At 65.9% G+C, this 22172-nt stretch overlaps 4 protein-coding genes and 1 non-coding gene across 9 annotated transcripts; all 5 read left to right on the plus strand.

The window, feature by feature from the left end:
- The first annotated feature begins 26 nt into the window (after positions 1-26).
- Positions 27-2660, plus strand: TMEM167B (transmembrane protein 167B). Its single transcript, XM_065698569.1, has 3 exons — positions 27-137; positions 1323-1454; positions 2173-2660. The coding sequence occupies exons 1-3, from the start codon at positions 74-76 to the stop codon at positions 2253-2255; spliced, it is 279 nt and encodes a 92-aa protein (XP_065554641.1). The 5' UTR covers positions 27-73; the 3' UTR covers positions 2256-2660.
- Positions 2661-3288: 628 nt separating this feature from the next.
- Positions 3289-4892, plus strand: LOC136023788 (uncharacterized). Of its 2 annotated transcripts, none has more exons than XM_065698670.1 (4): positions 3289-3366; positions 3403-3469; positions 3500-4036; positions 4192-4892. In XM_065698670.1, exons 3-4 carry the CDS (start codon positions 3595-3597, stop codon positions 4890-4892), a joined length of 1143 nt encoding a protein of 380 aa, XP_065554742.1. In that variant the 5' UTR covers positions 3289-3366; positions 3403-3469; positions 3500-3594. The 2 variants fall into 2 exon arrangements, with proteins under 2 accessions (XP_065554742.1, XP_065554743.1); XM_065698671.1 differs by lacking the exon at positions 3289-3366 and adding an exon at positions 3383-3395 and having other exon boundaries at positions 3434-3469.
- Positions 3407-3709, plus strand: LOC136023857 (small Cajal body-specific RNA 2). Its single transcript, XR_010616718.1, has one exon. It is a non-coding gene; the product is annotated as a small Cajal body-specific RNA 2 (non-coding RNA).
- Positions 4893-5128: 236 nt separating the features above from the next.
- On the plus strand, positions 5129-15037 carry ELAPOR1 (endosome-lysosome associated apoptosis and autophagy regulator 1). 4 transcript variants are annotated; one of them, XM_065698643.1, is made up of 22 exons: positions 5129-5500; positions 7501-7621; positions 7703-7895; positions 8949-9096; positions 9181-9261; positions 9454-9559; positions 9639-9788; positions 9926-10014; positions 10101-10278; positions 10730-10858; positions 10929-11019; positions 11117-11222; positions 11302-11439; positions 11516-11770; positions 12267-12440; positions 12870-13026; positions 13232-13328; positions 13414-13515; positions 13692-13818; positions 14305-14483; positions 14565-14730; positions 14852-15037. In XM_065698643.1, the coding sequence occupies exons 1-22, from the start codon at positions 5129-5131 to the stop codon at positions 14882-14884; spliced, it is 3192 nt and encodes a 1063-aa protein (XP_065554715.1). In that variant the 3' UTR covers positions 14885-15037. The 4 variants fall into 4 exon arrangements, with proteins under 4 accessions (XP_065554715.1, XP_065554717.1, XP_065554718.1 ...); XM_065698646.1 differs by having other exon boundaries at positions 5384-5500; positions 14816-15037; XM_065698644.1 differs by lacking the exon at positions 5129-5500 and having other exon boundaries at positions 7306-7621; positions 14816-15037.
- A 1580-nt stretch (positions 15038-16617) lies between these two features.
- On the plus strand, positions 16618-22069 carry SARS1 (seryl-tRNA synthetase 1). The gene is made up of 11 exons (XM_065698478.1): positions 16618-16826; positions 17687-17757; positions 17862-17942; positions 18369-18527; positions 19080-19223; positions 19425-19580; positions 20376-20597; positions 20686-20815; positions 21191-21348; positions 21456-21585; positions 21674-22069. Exons 1-11 carry the CDS (start codon positions 16691-16693, stop codon positions 21832-21834), a joined length of 1548 nt encoding a protein of 515 aa, XP_065554550.1. The 5' UTR covers positions 16618-16690; the 3' UTR covers positions 21835-22069.
- Positions 22070-22172: the final 103 nt, after the last annotated feature.

Below are 22172 nucleotides of genomic sequence, written 5' to 3' on the forward strand. Positions count from 1 at the left end.
GACTGCCTCGGCACTCGGCTGCCCGCGCTGCGTGTTCCGGTGTCGCGTTGGCGGCGGGGCGGGGACCCGGCGCATGCGCAGCGCGGGCGGGCCGGCCGGCAGCGGAGCTGAGGGTCTCGCGGCCGCCATGACTAACGGTCAGCAGGGGCGGGACTATGGGCCGCAGCTGGGCTCTGTGGGGCGCTGTGGGGCTCTATGGGGCTCTAGGGAGCGCAGTTGGGCTCTGTGGGGCTCTGTGGGGCGCTGTGGGGCTCTATGGTGCTCTAGGGAGCGCAGTTGGGCGCTGTGGGGCGCTGTGGAACTCTGTGGGGCTCTATGGTGCTCTAGGGAGCGCAGTTGGGCGCTGTGGGGCGCTGTGGGGCTCTAGGGAGCGCAGTGGGGCTCTATGGGGCGCAGTGGGGTTCTATGGAGCGCAGTGGGGCTCTGTGGGGCTCTATGGTGCTCTGTGGGGCGCAGTGGGGCTCTATGGGGCGCAGTGGGGTTCTGTGGAGCACAGTGGGGCTCTGTGGGGCTCTATGGCGCTCTGTGGGGCGCAGTGGGGCTCTATGGAGCGCAGTGGGGCTCTATGGAGCACAGTGGGGCTCTGTGGGGCTCTATGGCGCTCTGTGGGGCTCTGTGGGGCGCAGTGTTACTCTATGGGGCGCAGTGGGGCCCTGTGGCAGCAACGCTGGCTCCGTTTGCCGTGCAGCCAGGAGTCTGCATTCCCTCGGTAGGGGCGGGCCCGTAGGTCCCCTGGCAGGGGCAGCGGGAGCCCCTTTGGGACCCTTGGGAGCGGCCTCGGGCTCAGGGAGGGGGAGACCCGGGGTGCTGGAGGAGGGGGTGCAGGGGGGTGCCGGGACCCTGTGAGCTGTGTGGGTCCCTATGGGGTGTATGTCCCTATGGGGTGTGTGGGTCCCTATGGCTGTGGGTCCCTATGGGGTCTGTGGGTCCCTATGGGGTGTGTGTGTCCATATGGGGTGTGTGGGTTTCTATGGGTTTTTGGGCCCCTATGGGGTGTGTGAGTCCCTATGAGGTGTTTGGGTCCCTATGAGGTGCGTGTGTCACTGTGGAGTCTGTGTGTCCCTATGGGCTGTGTGTGTCCCTATGGGCTGTGTGTGTTCCTATGGGTTCTCTGGGTCCCTATGAGGTCTGAGGGTTTCTATGGGCTGTGTGGGTCCCTATGGGGTCTGTGGGTCCCTATGAGCTCTGTGGGTCCCTATGGGCTGCGAGTCCCTATGGCTGTGGGTCCCTATGGGCTGTGTGTGTCCCTATGGCTGTGGGTCCCTATGGGCTGTGTGTGTCCCTGTGGCTGTGGGTCCTTATGGGCTCTGTGGGTCCCGCAGTGTACTCGCTGGACGGGCTGGTGGTGTTTGCGCTGCTGCTGGTGTGCACCTGCGCCCACCTGCGCCACGTGCCCCGCATCAAGAGCTGGCTCCTGGGCGAGAAGCGCGGCCTCTGGGGAGTCTTCTACAAGGGTCAGTGGGGACGGGGCGGGGGGCATGGGGATGGGGACACGGGGAGGGGAACACAGGATATAGGGATGGGGATGGGGACACGGGAATGGGGATACGGGGATGAGGACCCAGGGATGGGGTCATGGGATATAGGGATGGGGATGGGGACACGGGGATGGGGACACAGGGATGGGGATACGGGGATGAGGACCCAGGGATGGGGTCATGGGATATAGGGATGGGGATGGGGACACAGGGATGGGGACATGGGGATGGGGACACGGGGATGGGGATACGGGGATGAGGACCCAGGGATGGGGTCATGGGATATAGGGATGGGGATGGGGACACGGGGATGGGGACACGGGATATGGGGATGGAGATGAGGACACAGGTATAGGGACACGGGGATGGGGACACAGGGATGGGAATATGGGGATGGGGACACAGGGATGGGAATATGGGGATGGGGACACGGGGATGGGCACATGGGGTTGGGGACATGGGGACGCGATGTGGACACAGGGGTCCAGGATGGGGCTGTTGAGGTTCAGGATGGGGACACAGGGGCCGGGATGGAAGTGTTAGGTCTGGGGTGAGGCTTTTGTGTTCCAGGGCAGGGGGGGTGGCTCTGGGATGGGGCCATGGGGGTGCAGCCCCGAGCTGCTGGGCTCCAGCACAGGGACATGGGGGTCCCGTCTCCCTCCCAACCTGACCCCGTTCTGCCCCCCCCATGCAGCTGCTGTCATCGGCACCCGCCTGCACGTGGCCGTGGCCGTGGCCTGTGTGCTCATGGCCTTCTATGTGCTGGTGGTGAAGTGAGACCCCCCCTGCAGCAGTGACAGCGACAGAGAGCCCGGTGCCACCTCCCGGCGCCCCACAGCCCGCCCGGACCTGGGGGGGGGCCCTGCGGAGCTGCCATGGCCCAAAGCCCTTCTTAAACCCCCGCTTTGTGGGGCACCTCTGCACCCTTGGGGTGCACGACGGGACCAGGAGCAGACCCAGCTGTGCCCCATGGACACCTTCTCCTGATGCTGAGCCCATGGCTCACAGGGAGGACGCTGCAGCCTCCCACCATGAGGACTTGTGGGGCTGGGCCCCCCCCCCACCAGCGGGATATCCATCCATGGGGGGTCTGTCCCCTGTGGCCATGGGTTTGTCACTGCCCAGGTTGGAAATGCTGGACCACGGTCTGGAAATAAAGTGGGGGCTCCCCTATGAGCAGCAGTGGTGCCTTGCTGGGGTTCTGTGGGGCAGGGGTCTGCTATGGGGGTGGTTGTTGGGGGGTCTCATGGGGCTGGAGTCCTGGGGGCGGGGGGATGTGCTGGCAGCTATGAGTCCAGGCGCTGCTGTGGGGCTGGCTGCCATGGGGCCAGGGGCTGTGGGGCTGCTCCCTGTGGGAAAAGGGGCTGCCATGGGGTTGGGGGTCCCATAGGGTGCGGGACAGGCAGCTGTGGTGTCCCATAGTGGAGGTGGCTGGCAGCTGTGGGGTCCCATAGGGCAGGGGCTGGCTGCTGTGGGGTCCCAGAGGGCAGGAGTTTGCAGCTATGGGGTCCCATAGGGCAGGGGCTGGCCGCTGTGGGGTCCCGTAGGGCAGGGGCTTGCAGCTATGGGGTCCCATGGGGCAGGGGCTGGCCGCTGTGGGGTCCCGTAGGGCAGGGGCTGGCCGCTGTGGGGTCCCCAGTAGTTGTGGGGCGGGGAGAGGGGTCCCACAGGGCTCCTCCCGGTGTGGGCACAGCGGGGGGGGGGGCTGTGATTGTGCGAGGGGGCAGAGGAGCGGCTCGGTCCTCCCAACCACCAGGGGGCGCGGTGGGGCGGGGCGGGGCCCTGCCTCGTCTTTTCCCATCGTGCGCCGCGCGGGCGCGCCATACACTGTCGGCGGGGGGCGAGCGGCGGGTGCGGGAGCGTGAGTGCGCGTGCAAGGCGTGCGTGCGTGTGCGTGTGCAAGGCGTGCGTGTGCGCGTGCAAGGCGTGCGTGCGTGTGCGTGCAAGGCGTGCGTGTGCGCGTGTGCGTGTGCAAGGCGTGCGTGTGCAAGGCGTGCGTGTGCAAGGCGTGCGTGCGCAAGGCGTGCGTGCGTGCGTGTGTGTGCAAGGGGCGTGCTTGGCCGCGGTGCCCCCCCCGGCTCTACACGTTGATCTTATTCGATCGGCCCCGGCCGAGATGAGAAGAGCGGCGCCGCGAAGCCCAGGGGCGCTGTGCGGCGGCGGCCCGGGGGGGATGAGTCGATCAGATAGGCGAGGCGCTGAGCCGCTGAGCTGCTGCGAGTCTGACCCGCGGCCGCCGCCGCCGCGGCCCCACCGGGGCTGCGCACGGGGTGCAGGGAGCGCGCACGGGGCGCTGCGGGACACGGGGCCGCGCACCGGGGACCCCGGGGACAGGCGTGGCCGCGCCCCCCTCTGCGCAGCAGCGGCCGCGGGTGGAGTCGTGGCCGCCGTGTCCCGTATCCGGGTCCCTGTATCCCATAGGATCAAGGAGCCAACCAGGCTGGAACAGCGCTTTCAGCTCATCCGGTGCAGCTTGAGGCCGGTTCCTCTTGTCCCATCCCTGGTTCCTTGGGAGCAGAGCCCAGCCCCTCCTGGCTCCATCCTCCTGTCAGGCACTTGTAGGGAGCCATCAGGTCCCCCCTGAGCCTTCTCTTCTCCACCTGACCCCCCCAGGTCCCTCAGGCGTTCCCCATCACACTTGGGCTCCAGGCCCTGCACCAGCTCCAGTGCCCTTCTCTGGCCCCGCTCCATCACCTCAATGTCTCTCTTGCAGTGTTGCAGGGGGCTGTTGTGGCCCAAGTACAGGACCTGGCACTTGGCCTTGTGGAACCTGATCCCATTCGCAAAGCCCATGGGCCCAGAGGTGGCACCGGTCACCACTGCTCTGGGCTCGGCCACCCAGCAAAGGGTCCTCCTGTCCAGGCCATGGGCAGCCGGTGCCTGCAGGAGAGCACTGGAGACAGTGCCCGTGCTTTACTAAAGTCCCTGTCCCCATATCCCATGTCCCCCTGTCCCTGTGTGTCCCATATCCCTATAGACCGTATTCCATATCCCCATGTCTCCATGTGTCCCCTGTCCCTATATCACATTTCCCCATATCCCATGTCCCTGTGTGTCCCATATCCCTATATCCACTATCCCCACGTCCCTACATCCCATGTTCCCATGTGTGTCCCATATCCCTATATCCACTATCCCCACGTCCCTACATCCCATGTTCCCATGTGTGTCCCATATCCCTATATCCACTATCCCCACGTCCCTACATCCCATGTTCCCATGTGTGTCCCATATCCCTATATCCACTATCCCCACGTCCCTATATCCCATGTTCCCATGTGTGTCCCATATCCCTATATCCAATATCCCACATCCCTACATCCCATTTTCCCATGTGTGTCCCATGTCCCTATATCCCATATCCCTATATTCCATATCCCCATATCCCTACATCCCATGTTCCCATCTCCCTAAATCCCATGTTCCCATGTGTGTCCCATATCCCTATATCCCATATCCCCATGTCCCTGTATCCCATATCCCCATATCCCTACATCCCATGTTCCCACATCCCTACATCCCATATTCCCATATATCCCATATCCCTCTCTCCCCCATCCCGCACGTCCTGGTGCCCCCCGCCCTCAACAGGAGGTGGGACCGTTACCGGCATGGGGGGGCGGTGAATTCACTCCCGGTGCCAGGCAGGGATGGAGGGGCGGGGGGGGGGGGGGGTGTGTGTGATTCCCGGTGCCATTCCCGGGATAACGCTCCCGGCGCCGCTCCCGCTCCGGCGCTTCCACAATAACGGCGCCGTCCCCGTTCCCGTCCCCGTCCCCGTCCCCGTGCCCGTTCCCCCCGCTCCCCCGCGGGGCGGGGGCGGGCGCAGGTGCCCGCAGGTGCGCGCACGGGGCCGGGCCGTTGGCGGGGGGCGGGGCCCGTGCCCGGTGCTCGGTGCCCGGTGCCCGCTCGGGGCCGAATCCTGCGCCATGGCCGGGGCCCGCTGGGCGCTGCTGGCGCTGAGCGTGGCGGCCGCCGCCGGGGTGAGCAGCGCCGGGGAGCGGCTCCACGTCTGCAAGGAGGTACCGGTACCGCGGGGGGGGGGGGCCCTATGGGGTGTGGGGGGTCCCCTATAGCGTGGGGGGGTCTCTATAATGGTTGTGGGGGGCCCTATATTATGGGGGGTTGCTCCTATGGCGTGGGGGGGTCCCTACAGTGTGGGGGGGTGTGTAGTGTGTGGGCCCCTTATAGCAGGGGGGTCCTTACAGCGTTGGGGGTTCCCTATAGTGTGGCTTCAGCCCTGTAGCACGGAGGGGTCTCTTACAGTGTCTGTGTGGGTTCCTATAGCGCGGGGGGGGGGTCCCTATAGTGGGGGTGGCTCCACCTTTGCCTAGAAGGGGGTCCCATGGAGGGGCTGTCACCTATAGGGGATGCGTGGACCCGGGATGTGCTGCTTATAAAGAGAGGGGGGTGCTGCAAAGGGTGCCCTACAGCGATGGGATGGATAAGGGGGGGTGTCTGTGATGCTGGGAGTGACCCCGGGGGGGTCCCTGTGGCCACCAGGTCCATGACGCCCCCACATCCCGGTTGGATTCTGAGCCTGGGGAGACATCGCGGTGTCCCCAAACCCCAATGGGGGGGTCACCCATGTCCCTATGGGGACAAAGTATCCTGTGAGGGGAGAGGGGGGGCTCTGCTCACCCCAGGGGGTGTCACCCCCCCACCCCCCCCCCCGAGGCGCCGCGGCTGCTTTTCATCTGGGTTTGTGCCGTGATCCGGTTTTCCACGTGTGTTTGTTCCAGAGCCCGGAGCCGGGAACAATGGGATGGGGCTGGCTCCCGGCCCGGGGAAACACCCCCATGGGGGGGCAATTGTGTCCCTTGTCCCCATCCCTCTCTGGGGACAGCCCCAACCCGCACCCCCCCGGGGGTGAATTGGGTCAAAGGATTGGGATTTAAGGGAAAATTCAGTGCTTTTGTACCGGGGGGGGGGGAGTTTGGGAAGAGGGGAACGAGCTCCTTCTTCCCATGGGATTCCCTCCGGAGCCAGGGCTGCTGCTGCACCCATGGGTGTCCCTGTGCTGGTGGCACCAATCTCTGTGTCCCCAGCCCAGGCTGGGGGCCCCTGAGATGCCGCCACCGCACCCGAGCCAGCGGCATCGGCCTTCACCGGGATTAAGGGCTCCGGTTGGATTCGGCTCCTTGGCCTGGAGCCAGTCCCAGCCCAGGAGGTCACAGTGCCCCGGCTCTGATCCTGCCGGCGGCACCGCAGTGGTGCTGCCACCAAAGGGTCCTTCCAATGAAGGGTGTTCCCAATGGATGGTTCTCCCAAAGGAGAGTGCTTCCAATGGAGGGTACTTCTGATGAAGGGCGCTCCCACCAAAGAATCCATCCAGTGGAGGGTGCTCACATGGATGGTATTCCCGATGGAGGGTGTTCCTGATGGAAGGTTTTCTTCATGGATGGTACTCCTGATGGAGGCTGCTCCCGATGAAAGGTGCTCCTGATGGGGGGTTCTCCCAGTGGAGGATGCTCCCGGTGCATGGTGCTCCCACCAAAGGGTCCTTCCAGTGGAGGGTGCTGCTGATGGAGGGTGCTCCCAATGAAGGATATTCCCACTGAAGGATGCTCCCAATAGAGGGTGCTTCCAATGAGGGGTGCTCCCAATGAAAGGTGCTCCCAGTGAAGGATGCTCCCAATGGAGGATGCTCCCAATGGACGGTGCTCCCAATAGAGGATGCTCCCAATGAAAGATGCTCCCAATGAAGGGTGCTCCCAGTGGAGGGTGCTCCCAATGAAAGATGCTCCCAATGAAGGGTGCTCCCAATGAAGGGTGCTCCCAATGGAGGCTGCTCCCAATGAAGGGTGCTCCCAATGAAGGGTGCTCCCAATGAAAGATGCTCCCAATGAAGGGTGCTCCCAATGGAGGGTGCTCCCAATGAAGGGTGCTCCCAATGGAGGGTGCTCCCACCAAAGGGCTCTCCTTGGGGGGCAGGGCTGTGCATTACACCCCACCTTCCCCCCCCCCCAGCACCCCGCAGTGCTCTGGGGCCGCAGCTCCCCATGTGTCTCCTCTCCCGCAGTCCGAGTACCACTACGAGTACACGGCGTGTGACAGCGCGGGCTCGCGGTGGCGGGTGGCGGTGCCGCACACACCGGGGCTCTGCACCGGGCTGCCGGACCCTGTGAGGGGCACCGAGTGCTGTAAGGCTGGGATGGGATGGGGTGGGGGGGTGTTGAAGCAGTGCTGGGGTGACCCCTGTGCCCCCCCCCCCTCCTGTGCAGCATTCTCCTGCAGGGCCGGCGAGTTCCTGGACATGAAGGCGCAGCGGTGCCGGCCCTGCGCCGAGGGCACCTACTCGCTGGGCACCGGCGTCCGCTTCGACGAGTGGGACGAGGTGCCCCATGGCTTCGCCAGCGTCGCCACCAGCCTGGACAGCGACGACGGCTTTGGGGATGCGGTGGAGAACTGCACAGGGTGAGTGCTGGTGCCAGCGGTGGGGCTGTGGATGGTCACAGCATCAGTGGGGCTGGAAGGGGGTCACAGCATCAAGGGGCTGGAGGGGGTCACAGCATCAATGGGGCTGGAGGGGGTCACAGCATCAACAGGGCTGGAAGGGGGTCACAGCATCAGTGGGGCTGGAGGGGTCACAGCATCAGTGGAGCTGGAAGGGGTCACAGCATCAGCGGGGCTGGAAAGGGGTCACAGCATCAGCAGGGCTGGAAGAGGGATACAGCATCAATAGGGCTGGAGGGGGTCACAGCGTCAGTGGGGCTGGAAAGGACTCTGGAGATCATCTGGTCCAGCTCCTCCAGAGGAGGAGTTTCCCCCCCATGGGGTGCTGCTGGGGGCTCATCTGCCCTGGCACAATGGTGACGGTGCAGCAGCGAGCAGGATGGGTGCTGTGACACCTCTGTGCATGGACAGCACCACATTTCCTGCTCCCGCACACTCCCTCCATTGCTGTTCCCTGGGGATGATGCTGGCAGGGTGCTACAGGGACCCTATGGGTGGTGGGACCCCCAGCCCCATGGGACACCCACACCCTCCCAGAGGGAGCACCCATGGGCGTCCCCACAACACAACACCTTTATCCTCCACCATGGGGCACCCACAGCAACCAGCCCTCCTCGCAGAGGGAGCACATATGGGAGTCCCCAGACCTTTGTGCCATGAACCAGCACCGCAGCCCTTTGGTGCTGGCACCATCCAACCCTCCCGGTACCGGTGGCTCCGGTGCTGCCACGGCTGCTGCAGCATTTATGCAACTTGCAAATGTAACCTACTTCCAGCAGCGCTTCCATTATTCATCCAGCAGCTCTGGAGCGGCATCCCTCTTCCTCCTCCTCCTCCTCCTCTTCCTCCTCCCTATTGCCTCTCAGTGCAGTGGGGAGCAAATGTCCTCCAGGGACCACCGTGCAGTGACACATCCCCAAGCCCCCATTGCCAACGCCACCCCCCTGCCCCTTTGGCACCATCCTCACCACCACCTGGTCCATCCCGGTGACGGGGATGTGTCACCCACCCCAGGTCAACGTGGGTGCCGCTGGGGGACTACGTGGCCTCCAACACGGACGAGTGCACGGCCACGCTCATGTACGCCGTCAACCTCAAGCAGTCGGGGACCGTGTCCTTCGAGTACATCTACCCCGACAGCAGCATCGTCTTCGAGTTCTTCGTAGGTGATAGGTGCAAAGGGGGTGTCCCTGGGGACATCGGGGGTGTCCCTGGGGACATGGGGATCCTCGCACCACTCCCGTAGGTGCAGAACGACCAGTGCCAGGCCACGGTGGAGGAGTCGCGCTGGATGCGGACGACGGAGAAGGGTTGGGAATTCCATAGCGTGAGTGATGAGCACGGGGGGACGTGACACAGGGAGGGTGGGAGGTGACATGGGGGGGTCCCTCATTGCACCCCCAAGGTCCTTTGTCCATCCCCTGTGAAGAGGATGCCCCATGGGGGTGTGATGGGGATGGTGGGTGCTGGCAGAGCGGGGTTAAATCAACCCCCCCCCCCATCACCCCTCTTCACCCAGGTGGAGCTGAGCCGTGGAAACAACGTCCTCTTCTGGCGCACCACGGCCTTCTCCGTGTGGTCCAAGGTGCCCAAGCCGGTGCTGGTCAGGAACATCGGCATCACCGGTAGGTGCAGGGCGCAAGGATGTGGGGGTCCCATATCCCCCCCCGGCTCCCCCCGGCACTGAGCCCCCTCCCGTGCCAGGGGTGGCCTTCACCTCCGAGTGCTTCCCCTGCAAACCCGGCACCTTCGCGGCCGCCGCCGGCTCCTCCTCCTGCCAGCCCTGCCCGGCCGACACCTCCTCGGGCAAAGGGGCCACCTCCTGCCAGCCCTGCGACCCCGACAGCTACGCGGGTGAGCGGGGACACGGCCCCCCCCGGCCCCCCCCGGTGCCCCCGCGGTGATGGAGGGGGCCCCGTTGTCCCTCTCCCCGGGTACCCCCCGGTGGGGGGGGGCACACGCGGCTGATGGGAGCATCCCGACCCCGGCAGAGCCCGGCTCAGCCTCCTGCAAGCCGCGGCCGCCCTGCACGGACAAGGACTTCTTCTACACTCACACAGCGTGCGATGAGCACGGGGAGGTACGGGGCGGGGGGGGCACCGCTCCGTGTCCCCGCACATCCCCGCCTGTCCCCCGGCCCCGCTCAGCCCCGGCTCCGCTCCGCAGACGCAGTTGATGTTCAAATGGGCCGAGCCCAAGGTGTGCAGCGAGGAGCTCCCGCAGGCGGCCAAGCTGCCCCCGTCGGGGGGCCGGACCCGCTGCCCCCCCTGCAACCCCGGCTTCGCTGCCGCCAACGGCTCCGCCTGCCAGCCCTGTCCCCTCGGCTCCTACTCCAACGGCTCCGGTACCGCTGGCGCCATCGGGGCACCCGGGTTCTATCCCGGTGCTGGGTCGCTGGGCTCCCAGTGTCACCTCCGTTGTCCCCTAGGGGTGACCTGTGGGTGTCAGGGGGTTGGTGGGTTCCATCCCGCTGCTGGGCTGTCCCTTCCTACGGCTCCACGAAGGGCATCGCTGTCATTGTCCCCAAGGGATGACCTGGCTGCCCAGACCTTGCCAGGGGGCTGGTGGGTGCCACCCCGGTGCTGGGATGTCCCCTCCTGTCACCATGGCTCTGTTAAGGACATCACCGTCATCACCTCATCCCTGAGGGGTGCCCAGAGCTCTCGGTGGGTTCCATCCTGGTGCTGCGTTGTTGGGGTCCCATCAAGATGTCACCATCACTGTCCCCAGTGGGTATGGGGTGGGGGGGCTGTTGGGTGCCACCACGGCTCCGTGCTGTCCCCTCCCGTCCCCAGGCTGCCTGAGCTGCCCCGCGGGCACGGAGCCGGTGCTGGGGCTGGAGTACAAGTGGTGGAACGTGCTGCCCCCCAACATGGAGACCACGGTGCTCAGCGGCATCAACTTCGAGTACAAGGGGATAGCAGGTAGGACCCCGCCGTCCCCGCGCTGTCCCCTGCATGGGGACCCCGTTGAGCCGCCACCGTGTCCCTGCAGGCTGGGAGGTGGCCGGGGACTACATCTACACAGCAGCGGGAGCCTCCGACAACGACTTCATGATCCTCACGTTGGTGGTGCCCGGCTTCAGGTGAGGGGGGCACCGGCACCCATAGAGGGATGGGGACACAGCCCCATGGGTCCCAACGCTGTGTGTGTGTCCCCCCCCCGCCCCGCACTGTCCCCAGCCCCCCGAGCCCGGTGCTGGAGGACGCGGAGAGCAAGGAGGTGGCCAGGATCACCTTTGTCTTTGAGATGGTCTGCACCGTCAACTGCGAGCTCTACTTCATGGTGGTGAGCGGTGGGAGCCGGGCATGGGGGGGGCACACACGTTGGGGGGGGGGGGTCCCACCATTGCCGCATCCCCACACAGGGCATCAACTCCCACACCAACACCCCGGTGGAGACGTGGACGGGCCCGCGGGGGAAGCAGTCCTACACCTACGTGGTGGAGAAGAACGCGACCATGAGCTTCACGTGGGCTTTCCAGCGCACCCCCTACCACGAGGAGGTGAGGAACGGGGTGCCCCCCCCCCCCCCCCCCATCCCCATAGGGTGCTATGGGTGACGGGTGCTGTCCCTGCCAGGGCCGGCGCTACACCAGCGACGTGGCCAAGCTCTACTCCATCAACGTCACCAACGTCCTCGGGGGGGTGGCATCCTTCTGCCGGCGCTGCGCCCCCGAGAGCTCGGGGTCCTGCGCCCCGTGTCCGCCCGGGAACGTCATGGACCATGGCTCGGGCACCTGCCGGCCCTGCCCGCCCGGCACCTACCTGCGGGGTCACCCCTCCGATGGGCTCCCCGCCTGCCACCCCTGCGGGCCCGGCACCTACAGCAACCAGGTGCCCGTCCCTGCGTGCCTGGGGGGGGTCCGTGGGGTCTGGGCTCATGGGGTGGGGATCCATGGGATGATGTCTATGGGACTGGGGTCCGCAGGGTGATGTCCATGGGATGGGGGTCCAAGAGATGATGTTTATGAGGTTGGGATCCATGGGGTGATGTCCATGGGGGTTGGGTCCATGGGGTTTGGGTCCATGAGGTTTGGGTCCATGGGTGCTGTCCATGGGGTGCTGTCCATGGGGTTTGGGTCCGTGGGGTTTGGGTCTATGGGTGCTGTCCATGGGGTTATGTCCATGGGGTTTGGGTCCATGGGGTTTGGGTCCATGGGTGCTGTCCATGGGGTTTGGGTCCATGGAGTGTGGGTCCATGGGTGCTGCCCATGGGGTTGGGTGACCCGGGGTGGGTGTCCCCCTCCCGCCCATCCCCGCGGGTGTCCCCGGGGGGCTCGGTGCAGGGGGCGCTGTTCCCGGCGGGGCCCCCCCGTGACGCTCTGCGCAGCTGCGCTCGCTCTGCTTCAACAACTGCTCCGCGGCGCTGCCGCTGCGGGGCCGGCTCCTGCGCTACGAGTTCCCGGCCATGGCGGCGGCCGCGGCGCTCGCCACGGGCCCGGCCTTCACCCCCCGCGGGCGGCGCTACCGGCACCACTTCCGGGTCAGCCTCTGCGGGCCGCAGGTGCGGGAGAGAACACGTGGGTGTGCGGGAGAGCACGTGGGTGTGCATGTACATATGTGTGAGAGTACATACATTTGCATGTGAATGTGTGTGTGCATGTGTGTGAATGTGTGTGCGTGAGCACATCTGTGAATGTGTGCATGTGTGTGAACATGTGTGTGTGAACATACATGTGTACATGTGTGTCAACGTGCATGAATGAACACACGTGGTCATTCATGCACAAGTGCTCATAGTCATGCACACACATGTGCAGCTTCATGCAGAGTCCTACAAGCACACACATGCACACACGTGCAGCTACAGGCAGGATCATACAAGCACACGCACACACACACGTGCACACACTCGTGCACACGCACACACGTGCACACATGCACACACACACACGTGCACACGCAGCCGTGCCCACGCGTGTGCTGTCCGCAGGGCCGGAAGGCGGCCGCCTGCACTGACAACGTGACGGAGGCGCGGCTGCGCGTGGTCACGGGTTACGTGTGCCAGGCCACGCTTGTGCCCCCCGACCGGCCCCACCACCAGGGCCCCATCTCCTCGCAGCCCATCAGCCTCGGGGACCGCATCCTGGGTGAGCCCCGGGGACCCCATCCCCAGGGACCCCCCATCCCCAGGGACCCCCATCCCCAGGGACCCCCCATCTGCATGGACCCCCATCCCCAAGGACATCCCATCCCCATCCCCAGGGACCCCTCAGTGCCATGGACCCCCCCAGTGCTATGGGATCCCCCCCCAGCGCTACGGGACCCCCATGTCCCTGACCCCCTGTCCCGCAGGCGTCACCACCAGCTCCAGCCTGGACGGCATCACATCCCCTCCGGAGCTCTTCCCGCCGGGACACCCCGACCTGCCCGACATCATCTTCTTCTACCGGTGGGTGCCCCCGCACCCTCTGCACACGGGGACCCCTCGGTGCCCCCCATTGACCCCCATGTCCCCGTACCCCCTCCCCGGGCAGGTCCAATGACGTGACACAGCCGTGCGGCTCCGGCCGCGCCACCGCCATCCGCCTGCGCTGCGACCCCTTGCGCCCCGGCCCTGGCACCCTGAGCGTGCCCAGGTGGGTGCTGGGGGGGCTCTGGGGACCCCCAGCCCCTGCCCACCCCGTGCGGTGCCGCGTGGGTGCATCCCTTGGGTGCTTTGCCCTGGGGATGCCGCGTGTGCCGTGCCCCCCATCCCCGTGTTGGCACCTCCCCGATGACCCCCCCATGGTTTTGTGTGTGCCCCCCCCCCCAGCAAATGCCCCGAGGGCACTTGTGACGGCTGCACCTTCCACTTCCTGTGGGTGACGGGCGAAGGGTGCCCCCGCTGCTCCTCCAGCCACTATCGCCCTATCGTCAGCGCTTGCCTTGGTGGCGTCCAGGTATGACCGCAACCATGGTGTGACCATGACTGTGGTGTGACCATGACTGTGGTATAACCATGACCGTGGTGTAACCATGACTATGGTGTGACCATGACCGTGGTGTAACCATGACTGTGGTGTAACCGCAACCGTGGTGTGACCACGACCATGGTGTGACCATGACCACGGTGTGACCACAACCATGATGTAACCACGACCATAGTGTAACCATGACCATGGTGTGACCACAACCATAATGTAACCACGACTGTGGTGTGACCATGACCACGGTGTGACCGTGACCATGGTGTACCCAGGACCATGGCATGACCACAACCATGGTGCAGCCACGCCCATGATGTAGCCACAACCATGGTGCGACCACCACCATCGCGTGACCACAACCATGCTGTAACCACAACCACGGCGTGCCCACAACCAGCAGGGCCCCCCCTCTACTGTGCCCAATGGCATCACCCCCCCCCCCCATTACTCCCCCTGCAGAGAACCACGTACGTGTGGCGGGAGCCGCGGCTGTGCCGGGGCGGTCGGAGCCTGCCCCCGCAGACGGTGCGGCCGTGCCGGAGCGCGGATTTCTGGCTGAAGGTGGGGATCTCGGCGGGCACCGGCGCCGCCGCGCTCTTGGCCGCCCTCGCCGCCTACTTCTGGAAGAAGAACCAAAAGTGAGCGGTGCCCATGGGACGGGGAGGGCGTGGGGATGGGAGTCACCGTTAACGGGGTGCCGGCACCCGGTGCATCCATAGGTTGGAGTACAAGTACTCCAAGCTGGTGATGAACGCGGCGGCCAAGGAGAGCGAGCTCCCGGCGCCGGACACTTGTGCCATCATGGAGGGGGAGGATGCTGAGGACGACCTGGTTTTTGCCACCAAAAAGTCCCTTTTTGGCAAAATCAAGTCCCTCACCTCTAAGGTAAGGGGGGAACCGCGGCACAAGCCCGGAGCGGCTGCCCCTGTGCCACGGTTCCCCGCCATGGGGCTGATGCCCGTCACCGCAGAGGCTGCCGGATGGCTTCGACTCGGTGCCGCTGAAGACGTCGTCCGGTGGCAGCGCCATGGAGCTGTGATGGGCGCAGGGGTCCCCGTGTCCCGTCCCCCCCCCCCCCATAACCCCCCCCAAACCGTGGCCTTAGGGACCTGCTTCCAGGCGGCTCCTGTCCGTGCGTCCCCCCGCCGAGCACCGAACCGTGCCAAATACAAACGCAGGCGTGGGCTTTGTAGGGCGGCTCCGGGTGCTCCGTGGGCGCCGGGACACGGCGGGGGGGGGAAGCCGGGGGTGCGAGCGGTGGGGATGCGGCTGCACACAGGACCCCCAGGGCTGCCCGGAGCCACCGCGACCCGGTGCAGGCAGCACCGGGGTGCTGAGGCTGAGGGGTGCGGGTGGAGGGGGATGGTGGGGTGCCATGGGGTGCTGTGGTGGTGCCATGGGGTGCTATGGGATGCTATGGTGGTGCCATGGGGTGCTATGGGGTGCTGTGGTGGTGCCATGGAGTGACATGGGGTGCTATGGTGGTGCCAAGGGGTGCTATGGGGTGCTGTGGTGGTGCCATGGAGTGATATGGGATGCTGTGGTGGTGCCATGGGGTGCTGTGGTGGTGCCATGGGGTGCTATGGGGTGCTATGGTGGTGCCATGAGGTGCCATGGGGTGCTGTGGTGGTGCCATGGAGTGATATGGGATGCTGTGGTGGTGCCATGGGGTGCTGTGGTGGTGCCATGGGGTGCTATGGGGTGCTATGGTGGTGCCATGAGGTGCCATGGGGTGCTGTGGTGGTGCCATGGGGTGCTATGGGGTGCCATGGAGTGCTATGGGGTGCTATGGTGGTGCCATGGGGTGCTATGGGGTGCCATGGAGTGCTATGGGGTGCTATGGTGGTGCCATGGGGTGCTATGGGGTGCTATGGTGGTGCCATGGGGTGCCATGGGATGCTATGGTGGTGCTGTGGGGTGCCATTGTGTGCCATGGGGTGCCGTGAGGTTCCATGGGGCTCTGTTGAGTGCAATCCCTGCTATCACTGTAGGTGATGTAGGGTGACATAAGGATCCATGCTTTGCCATGGGGCTCTATGGGGTGCCGCACTTTGCTATGGGGCTCTATGAGGTGCAGCGCTTTGCTATGGGGCTCTATGGGGTGCCGTGCTTTGCTGTGGGGCTCTATGGGGTGCCGTGCTTTGCTGTGGGGCTCTATGGGCTGCTATGGGGCTTTATGGGGTGCTGTGGGGCTCTATGGGGTGCCACACTTTGCTATGGGGCTCTATGGGGTGCAGCGCTTTGCTGTGGGGCTCTATGGAGTGCTATGGGGTCTATGGGGTGCCGTGCTTTGCTATGGGGTTCTATGGAGTTCTATGGGGTGTCGTGCTTTGCTATGGGGCCCTGTGGGGTACTGTGGGGCTCTATGGGGTGCAGCGCTTTGCTCTGGGGCTCTGTGGGGTGCTGTGGGGCTCTATGGGGTGCTGTGGGGCTCTGTGGGGTGCCGTGCTTTGCTCTGGGGCTCTATGGGGTGCTGTGGGACTCTATGGGGTGCCGTGCTTTGCTCTGGGCTCTATGGGGTGCTACACTTTGCTATGGGGTTCTATGGGCTGCAGCGCTTTGCTCTGGGGCTCTATGGGGTGCCACACCTTGCTGTGGGGCTCTATGGGGTGCTGTGCTTTGCCATGGGGCTCTATGGGGTGCTGTGGGGCTCTATGGGGTGCAGCCCTTCCCCACAGGGGCTCCGCGGACGCTCCCACCCTGTGCTCCGCCGCTCCGCCAGGGGGCGCGCCAGCCGTGCTCTCGCTCCGCCCACCACCGCAGCACCCCCAAGGCTGGGCGGGGACGCGGCCGCCGTGAGCGCGCACGTTCCGCGGGCGCGCGGGGCGCTGCGGGAGCCGCCATCATGGTGCTGGACCTGGACCTGTTCCGCGCCGACAAGGGCGGGGACCCGGCGCTGGTGCGGGACATGCAGCGGCGCCGCTTCAAGGACCCCGCGCTCGTGGACGCGCTCCTGCGCGCGGACGGCGCCTGGCGCAGCTGTGCGTGATGGGGGGGGGGGGGCGAGGTTCCCGTGCGCGCTCCCGCATCCCCCCCCCCCCCCCCCCCCCCCGGCCCCGGTGCCTCCCGCAGGGCTCCGCTCCCCTCGGGAGCGCCCTTGGAGCCTTCCGCGGGGCCCGAAGCTCCGAGCCCGGCCCGTGTCGTGTCCGTGTCCCCCCCCCCCCAACCCCGGCTGATGCAACCCCGGCCGGTTCCCGGTCCAGGATCGGGCCCTGGGGGGGGGGGGGGTGTCTGTGGTTGGGCTGCTGCGGCCGCTGCACCCCCGGGCACCAAGGGGGGACCCCCCCGGGGCCCCTCCTCGAGCACCTGAACCTCATGGGTGCACCCAGACCCCATGGGTGCACCCAGACCCCATGGGTGCACCCAGACCCCGTGGACGCACCCAGACCCCGTGGGTGCACCCAGACCCCATTGGTGCACCCAGACCCCATTGATGCACCCAGACCCCGTGGGTGCACCCAGACCCCATGGGTGCACCCAGACCCCGTGGATGCACCCAGACCCCGTGGGTGCACCCAGACCCCATTGATGCACCCAGACTCCGTGGATGCACCCAGACCCTATGGGTGCACCCAGACCCTATGGGTGCACCCAGACCCCATGGATGCACCCAGACCCTGTGGGTGCACCCAGACCCCATGGCTCTGGCTGTGCGCAGTGGCCCCAGCCAGGTTGGGGTCCCCGGAGCAGTGCTTTCAAATGAGACCCTTGTGTGGCAGCCGCTGCACCCCACAGCTCTGCCCCTCACAGCATCACCCCGTGTCCTTCCGACATCCCCGGAGCTGAATGGGGATCCCAGCGCCATTCCCACTCCCGTGGCTCCTTCCCCTCTGGTTTGCAGGCCGGTTCCGTGCCGATAACCTCAACAAGCTGAAGAACCTCTGCAGCAAAACCATCGGGGACAAGATGAAGGTGAGGCAGGAGGGGCTGCTCCTGCCTGCGGGCATCTCCCTGCCGTGGCTGAGGGATGCTCCCACCCTGGGGCTGCATCTTCACCCTCTGCGGTTCCTCTGCAGAGGAAGGAGCCGGTGGGGACGGAGGAGTCGGTCCCGGAGGGAGCACAGAACCTGGACGAGCTCACGGCCGATGTGCTGGGGGTGAGTGTGAGCCCTGCACCCCCCGTGGCCCCGGGCATCGCCGCCATGGGCAGCGCGAGGTGGCCAAAGCAAGGGGGGATGCCCTGAGCCCCCTGCCAGGGGCATCCCCGGCTCCCCCATCCCACCCCAGCAGGGACCGGCTCCGTGCCCTTCCTTAGAGCCCCGGGCCCCTCCGGTGCCTCCCGGGCGATCGGAGCAGCCTCGGTCGTTCCCTGCCCTCTGCACTTCCCTGCCCGGTGTGGCGCTGCCTCTGCTGCCAGGGGAGCTCCTCGCCCCACGTGCGGCCGCGCTCAGCTCCTTGCTTGGGTCAGTTCCTCGTCCCCTCTGGGCCCTCTTTGCTGCGCCGTGTCCGTGGGGTTTGGAGCCGGGATGAGGGAGCAGCCCCATCCCTGGGCGCTTCCCCCACCCTGCCGTGTCCCTGCCCAGGCTCTGCAGGTCTCCCAGATCAAGCAGATCCGGCTCCTCATCGACGAAGCCATCCTCAAGTGCGACGCTGAGCGCGTGAGGCTCGAGGCCGAGCGGTTCGAGAGCCTCCGGGAGATCGGGAACCTCCTGCATCCCTCAGTGCCCATCAGCAACGATGAGGTGGGGACCGGAGCAGGGACAGGGGCTGGAGCAGGGACAGGGACCGGAGCAAGGACAGGGACGGGGACTGGAGCAGGGACAGGAGCAGGAACAGGGACAGGGATAGGAGCAGGGGCAGGCGCAGGAGCAGGGACAAGGGGCAGGGACAGGGCCCGGAGCAGGGACAAGGAGCTGGCTGTGCTGGTTCATCAGAGCCAGACAAGCGCTGGCAGCCAAGGGCCCTGTCTGTGGGGAGGGTGAATGGGATCTGCATGACAAGGCAGCGTTATCCCGCCGGGAGCAGACAAAAGAGCGGCTCAGCCAGTGCTGGACGTGGCCATTGTTGGGGGAATCCATGGGAAACCGGGGGGCTGGGATCTCCCTGCCATTCATCCATCCACAGGGAATATTGCGCGGGGGGCACACAAGTGGGCCAGGCCGGCTGCCAAGGGGCTGCACAATGAGCGAGTGGCCGGGATCAGAGCTGGAATTCCAGGCTCTGTAGTCTGGGATCCCAAAGTGGGCACCGAGGTGATGGGGCTCCCCCTCCTCCCCTCTCCCATCTCCGTGCAGGATGCGGACAACAAGGTGGAGCGGGTCTGGGGCGACTGCAGCTGCAGGAAGAAGTATTCCCACGTGGATCTGGTGGTGATGGTGGACGGTTATGAGGGCGAGAAGGGCGCTGTGGTGGCCGGCAGCCGGGGCTACTTCCTTAAGGTGGGAGCCCAAACCCGCACGGAGGGGATGGGAGACAAGGGGGGGCACCAGGCTCCGGGCTGCTCCCCTGCTCTGAGCAGCGCTGGAGCCCCTGGATCCACAGCAGCGTCCCTGGCACCGGCGCTGCCGCGGGCTCCCAGCCCTGCTGAGCGGGACGGGGCGGCTCGGTGCGGGACTTCCCTTTGTTCCCTTTGTCCCCAGGGTCCCCTGGTGTTCCTGGAGCAGGCGCTCATCCAGTACGCGCTGCAGAGCCTCCGCGCCAAGGGCTACACCCCGGTGTACACCCCCTTCTTCATGCGCAAGGAGGTGATGCAGGAGGTGGCCCAGCTCAGCCAGTTCGACGAGGAGCTCTACAAGGTGAGGGCTTTGGTGCCCGACGGCGCTCCAGGGCTTCCCGATGGAGCCACGCTGCTTCCAGACGGCTGGAATCTCGCTGCCCGGCGAGGCCGCAGCAGCGCCCTTCCCTTACGCTCCCTGTACACCCCTAATCCCCAGTGTCCATCTTTACTCTGGAACCCCCATCTCCAGGTTCCATCTGCCCTGGATCCCATATTTTGGGGGAGCGTCTCCACCCGGGCTCCCAGTCTCGGGGGGTCCTTCTTTACCTGGATCCTTTATACCCAGGGTCCATCTTCCTTTGGACACTATCCCTGGGGTCTGTCGTCCTTTGGAATCCCTGTTTCCAGGGTCCCTCTTTCTCTGCACCCCATATCTCCAGGGTCCATCTTCCCTGGATCCCATATTTTGGGGGAGCATCTCCACCTGGGCTCCCAGTCCCTGGGGGTCCGTCTTTCCCTGGACCCTCTATACCCGGGGTCCATCTTCCTTTGGAATCCCTATTTCCGGGGTCCCTCTTTCTGGGCACCCCCTATCTCCAGGGTCCATCTTCCCTGGAATCCCCTGTCTGGTGTCCCCTTCATATTTATGGCGTCACCCCCTATTTATGGTGTCACCTTCATGGTGTCACCCCATATTTAGGGGTCTCATCCTCCTCTGCACCCCCTATCCTTAGGGTCCACCACCACCGCGTGACGCCAAGGGAGCCGCACAGGGCTCTGCAGGTCCCCCCAGCCCCATCCCACCGCCCCGCAGCATCCCTGCATCCCAATCCCGGCACAGGGAAGGGACGGAGCCTCTTTTGTCCCCGTGCAGGTGATCGGCAAAGGCAGCGAGAGGGCCGAGGACAGCTCCATCGATGAGAAGTACCTGATCGCCACGTCCGAGCAGCCCATCGCCGCGCTGCACCGCGACGAGTGGCTGCGGCCCGAGGAGCTGCCGCTCAAGTACGCGGGGCTCTCGACGTGCTTCCGGCAGGAGGTGGGCTCCCACGGCCGCGACACCCGCGGCATCTTCCGCGTGCACCAGTTCGAGAAGGTGAGCGCACCAAAGCAGCGTTCCCATTGGAATGGGGCTGCTCCCGGTGCCGACACAGGGACCCCCCCCGCCCCGTTTCCCTGCTTAGATCGAGCAGTTCGTCTACGCCTCCCCCCGTGACAACAAGTCCTGGGAGCTGTTTGAGGAGATGATGGCCACGGCGGAGGAGTTCTACCAGTCCCTGGGCATCCCCTACCACGTCGTCAACATCGTCTCGGGTAGGGGATGGGGATTCCTGCCCGCGGGACCCCGGGGGCACCTCCGTGCCGGCGCCTCGGGGGCCCCGAGCCGTGTCCTGCTTCCCAGCTCGGCCCTGCTTGTGCCCAGTGGTGATGGGGAGGCCCCAGTGGGGAGGAGGGAGACGTCTGCTCTGGCTCCAGCAGGACCAGGCTGGGCTGGGGCTGCCCCTTCCCAAGGGATGTGCTGAGGGGAAGCTATGCCGGGAAACTGATCCCATTTAAACGCTCCTTCCCTGGAGCATCGTGTCCCTGTGCCACCCCGGGGACCATGGTGCCCTCCATCCCCGGGGCTGGGTGTGCTTGGGGGGAGCAGTGATGAGGAGCAGGACCCCCCCCATCCCTGTCTCCTCCCAGGCTCCCTCAACCACGCTGCCAGCAAGAAGCTGGACCTGGAAGCCTGGTTCCCGGGATCCGGAGCGTTCCGGGAGCTCGTGTCCTGCTCCAACTGCACCGATTACCAGGCGCGGCGCCTGCGCATCCGCTACGGGCAGACCAAGAAGATGATGGACAAGGTGAGCCCGAGCTGGGGGGGGTGAGGAAGAGGGGTGAGGAAGGGGGGGTCCTGCTCCTCCTCCCCGGTGTCCCCCCCCCCGCCGCTGTCACCGTGGCCCTGCCGTAGGTGGAGTTCGTGCACATGCTCAACGCCACCATGTGTGCCACCACCCGCACCATCTGCGCCATCCTGGAGAACCACCAGACCCCGGAGGGCATCCGCATCCCGGACAAGCTCCGGGACTTCATGCCCCCAGGTACCGCCCCCCCACCCAGCACCCTGCCTGCCCCCCCCCTCAACCCCTCCCATCCCCCCGCCCCACATCCCCTTCTCTGTGCCCCCAGACCTGCGGGAGCTGATCCCCTTCGTGAGGCCGGCGCCCATCGAGCAGGAGCTCTCCAAGAAGCAGAAGAAGCAGCAGGAGGGGGGCAAGAAGCGCTCCGGGGGGGGGACGGACCCCGTGCTGGAGGAGCAGATGCAGAACATGGGGGTCAACAGCGCCTGAGGGGTCCCCCCCAAACCCCCTGGGACATTCAGGACCTGCCCCCCCCACCCCAGGCCCTTCAGGGCTGCCTGAATCCCTTCACCTTCGTCACCAGCCTGGGACTGATGCTGCTGGGGCTCCATGTGTGTGTCCCCCCCGCCGCGCGGGGCTGGGGACCCCCCCCACCGTGTGCTCCCCCCATCCCTGGGGCCACCACTGGCTTCTCCATCCGTGCAATAAAGCTGGGAATTGCTGAGCTCTTGTGCTGGGGGCAAGAAGAGGGATTGGGGGGGGGGTCCCCATCTCACCCCTCCATGGGGGAGCTGCTGGCTCTGGTACCCCACGTGTGCCCCTGTCTG

Source organism: Lathamus discolor, chromosome 19 (assembly GCF_037157495.1).
Source record: "Lathamus discolor isolate bLatDis1 chromosome 19, bLatDis1.hap1, whole genome shotgun sequence".
Classification (NCBI taxonomy): domain Eukaryota; kingdom Metazoa; phylum Chordata; class Aves; order Psittaciformes; family Psittacidae; genus Lathamus; species Lathamus discolor.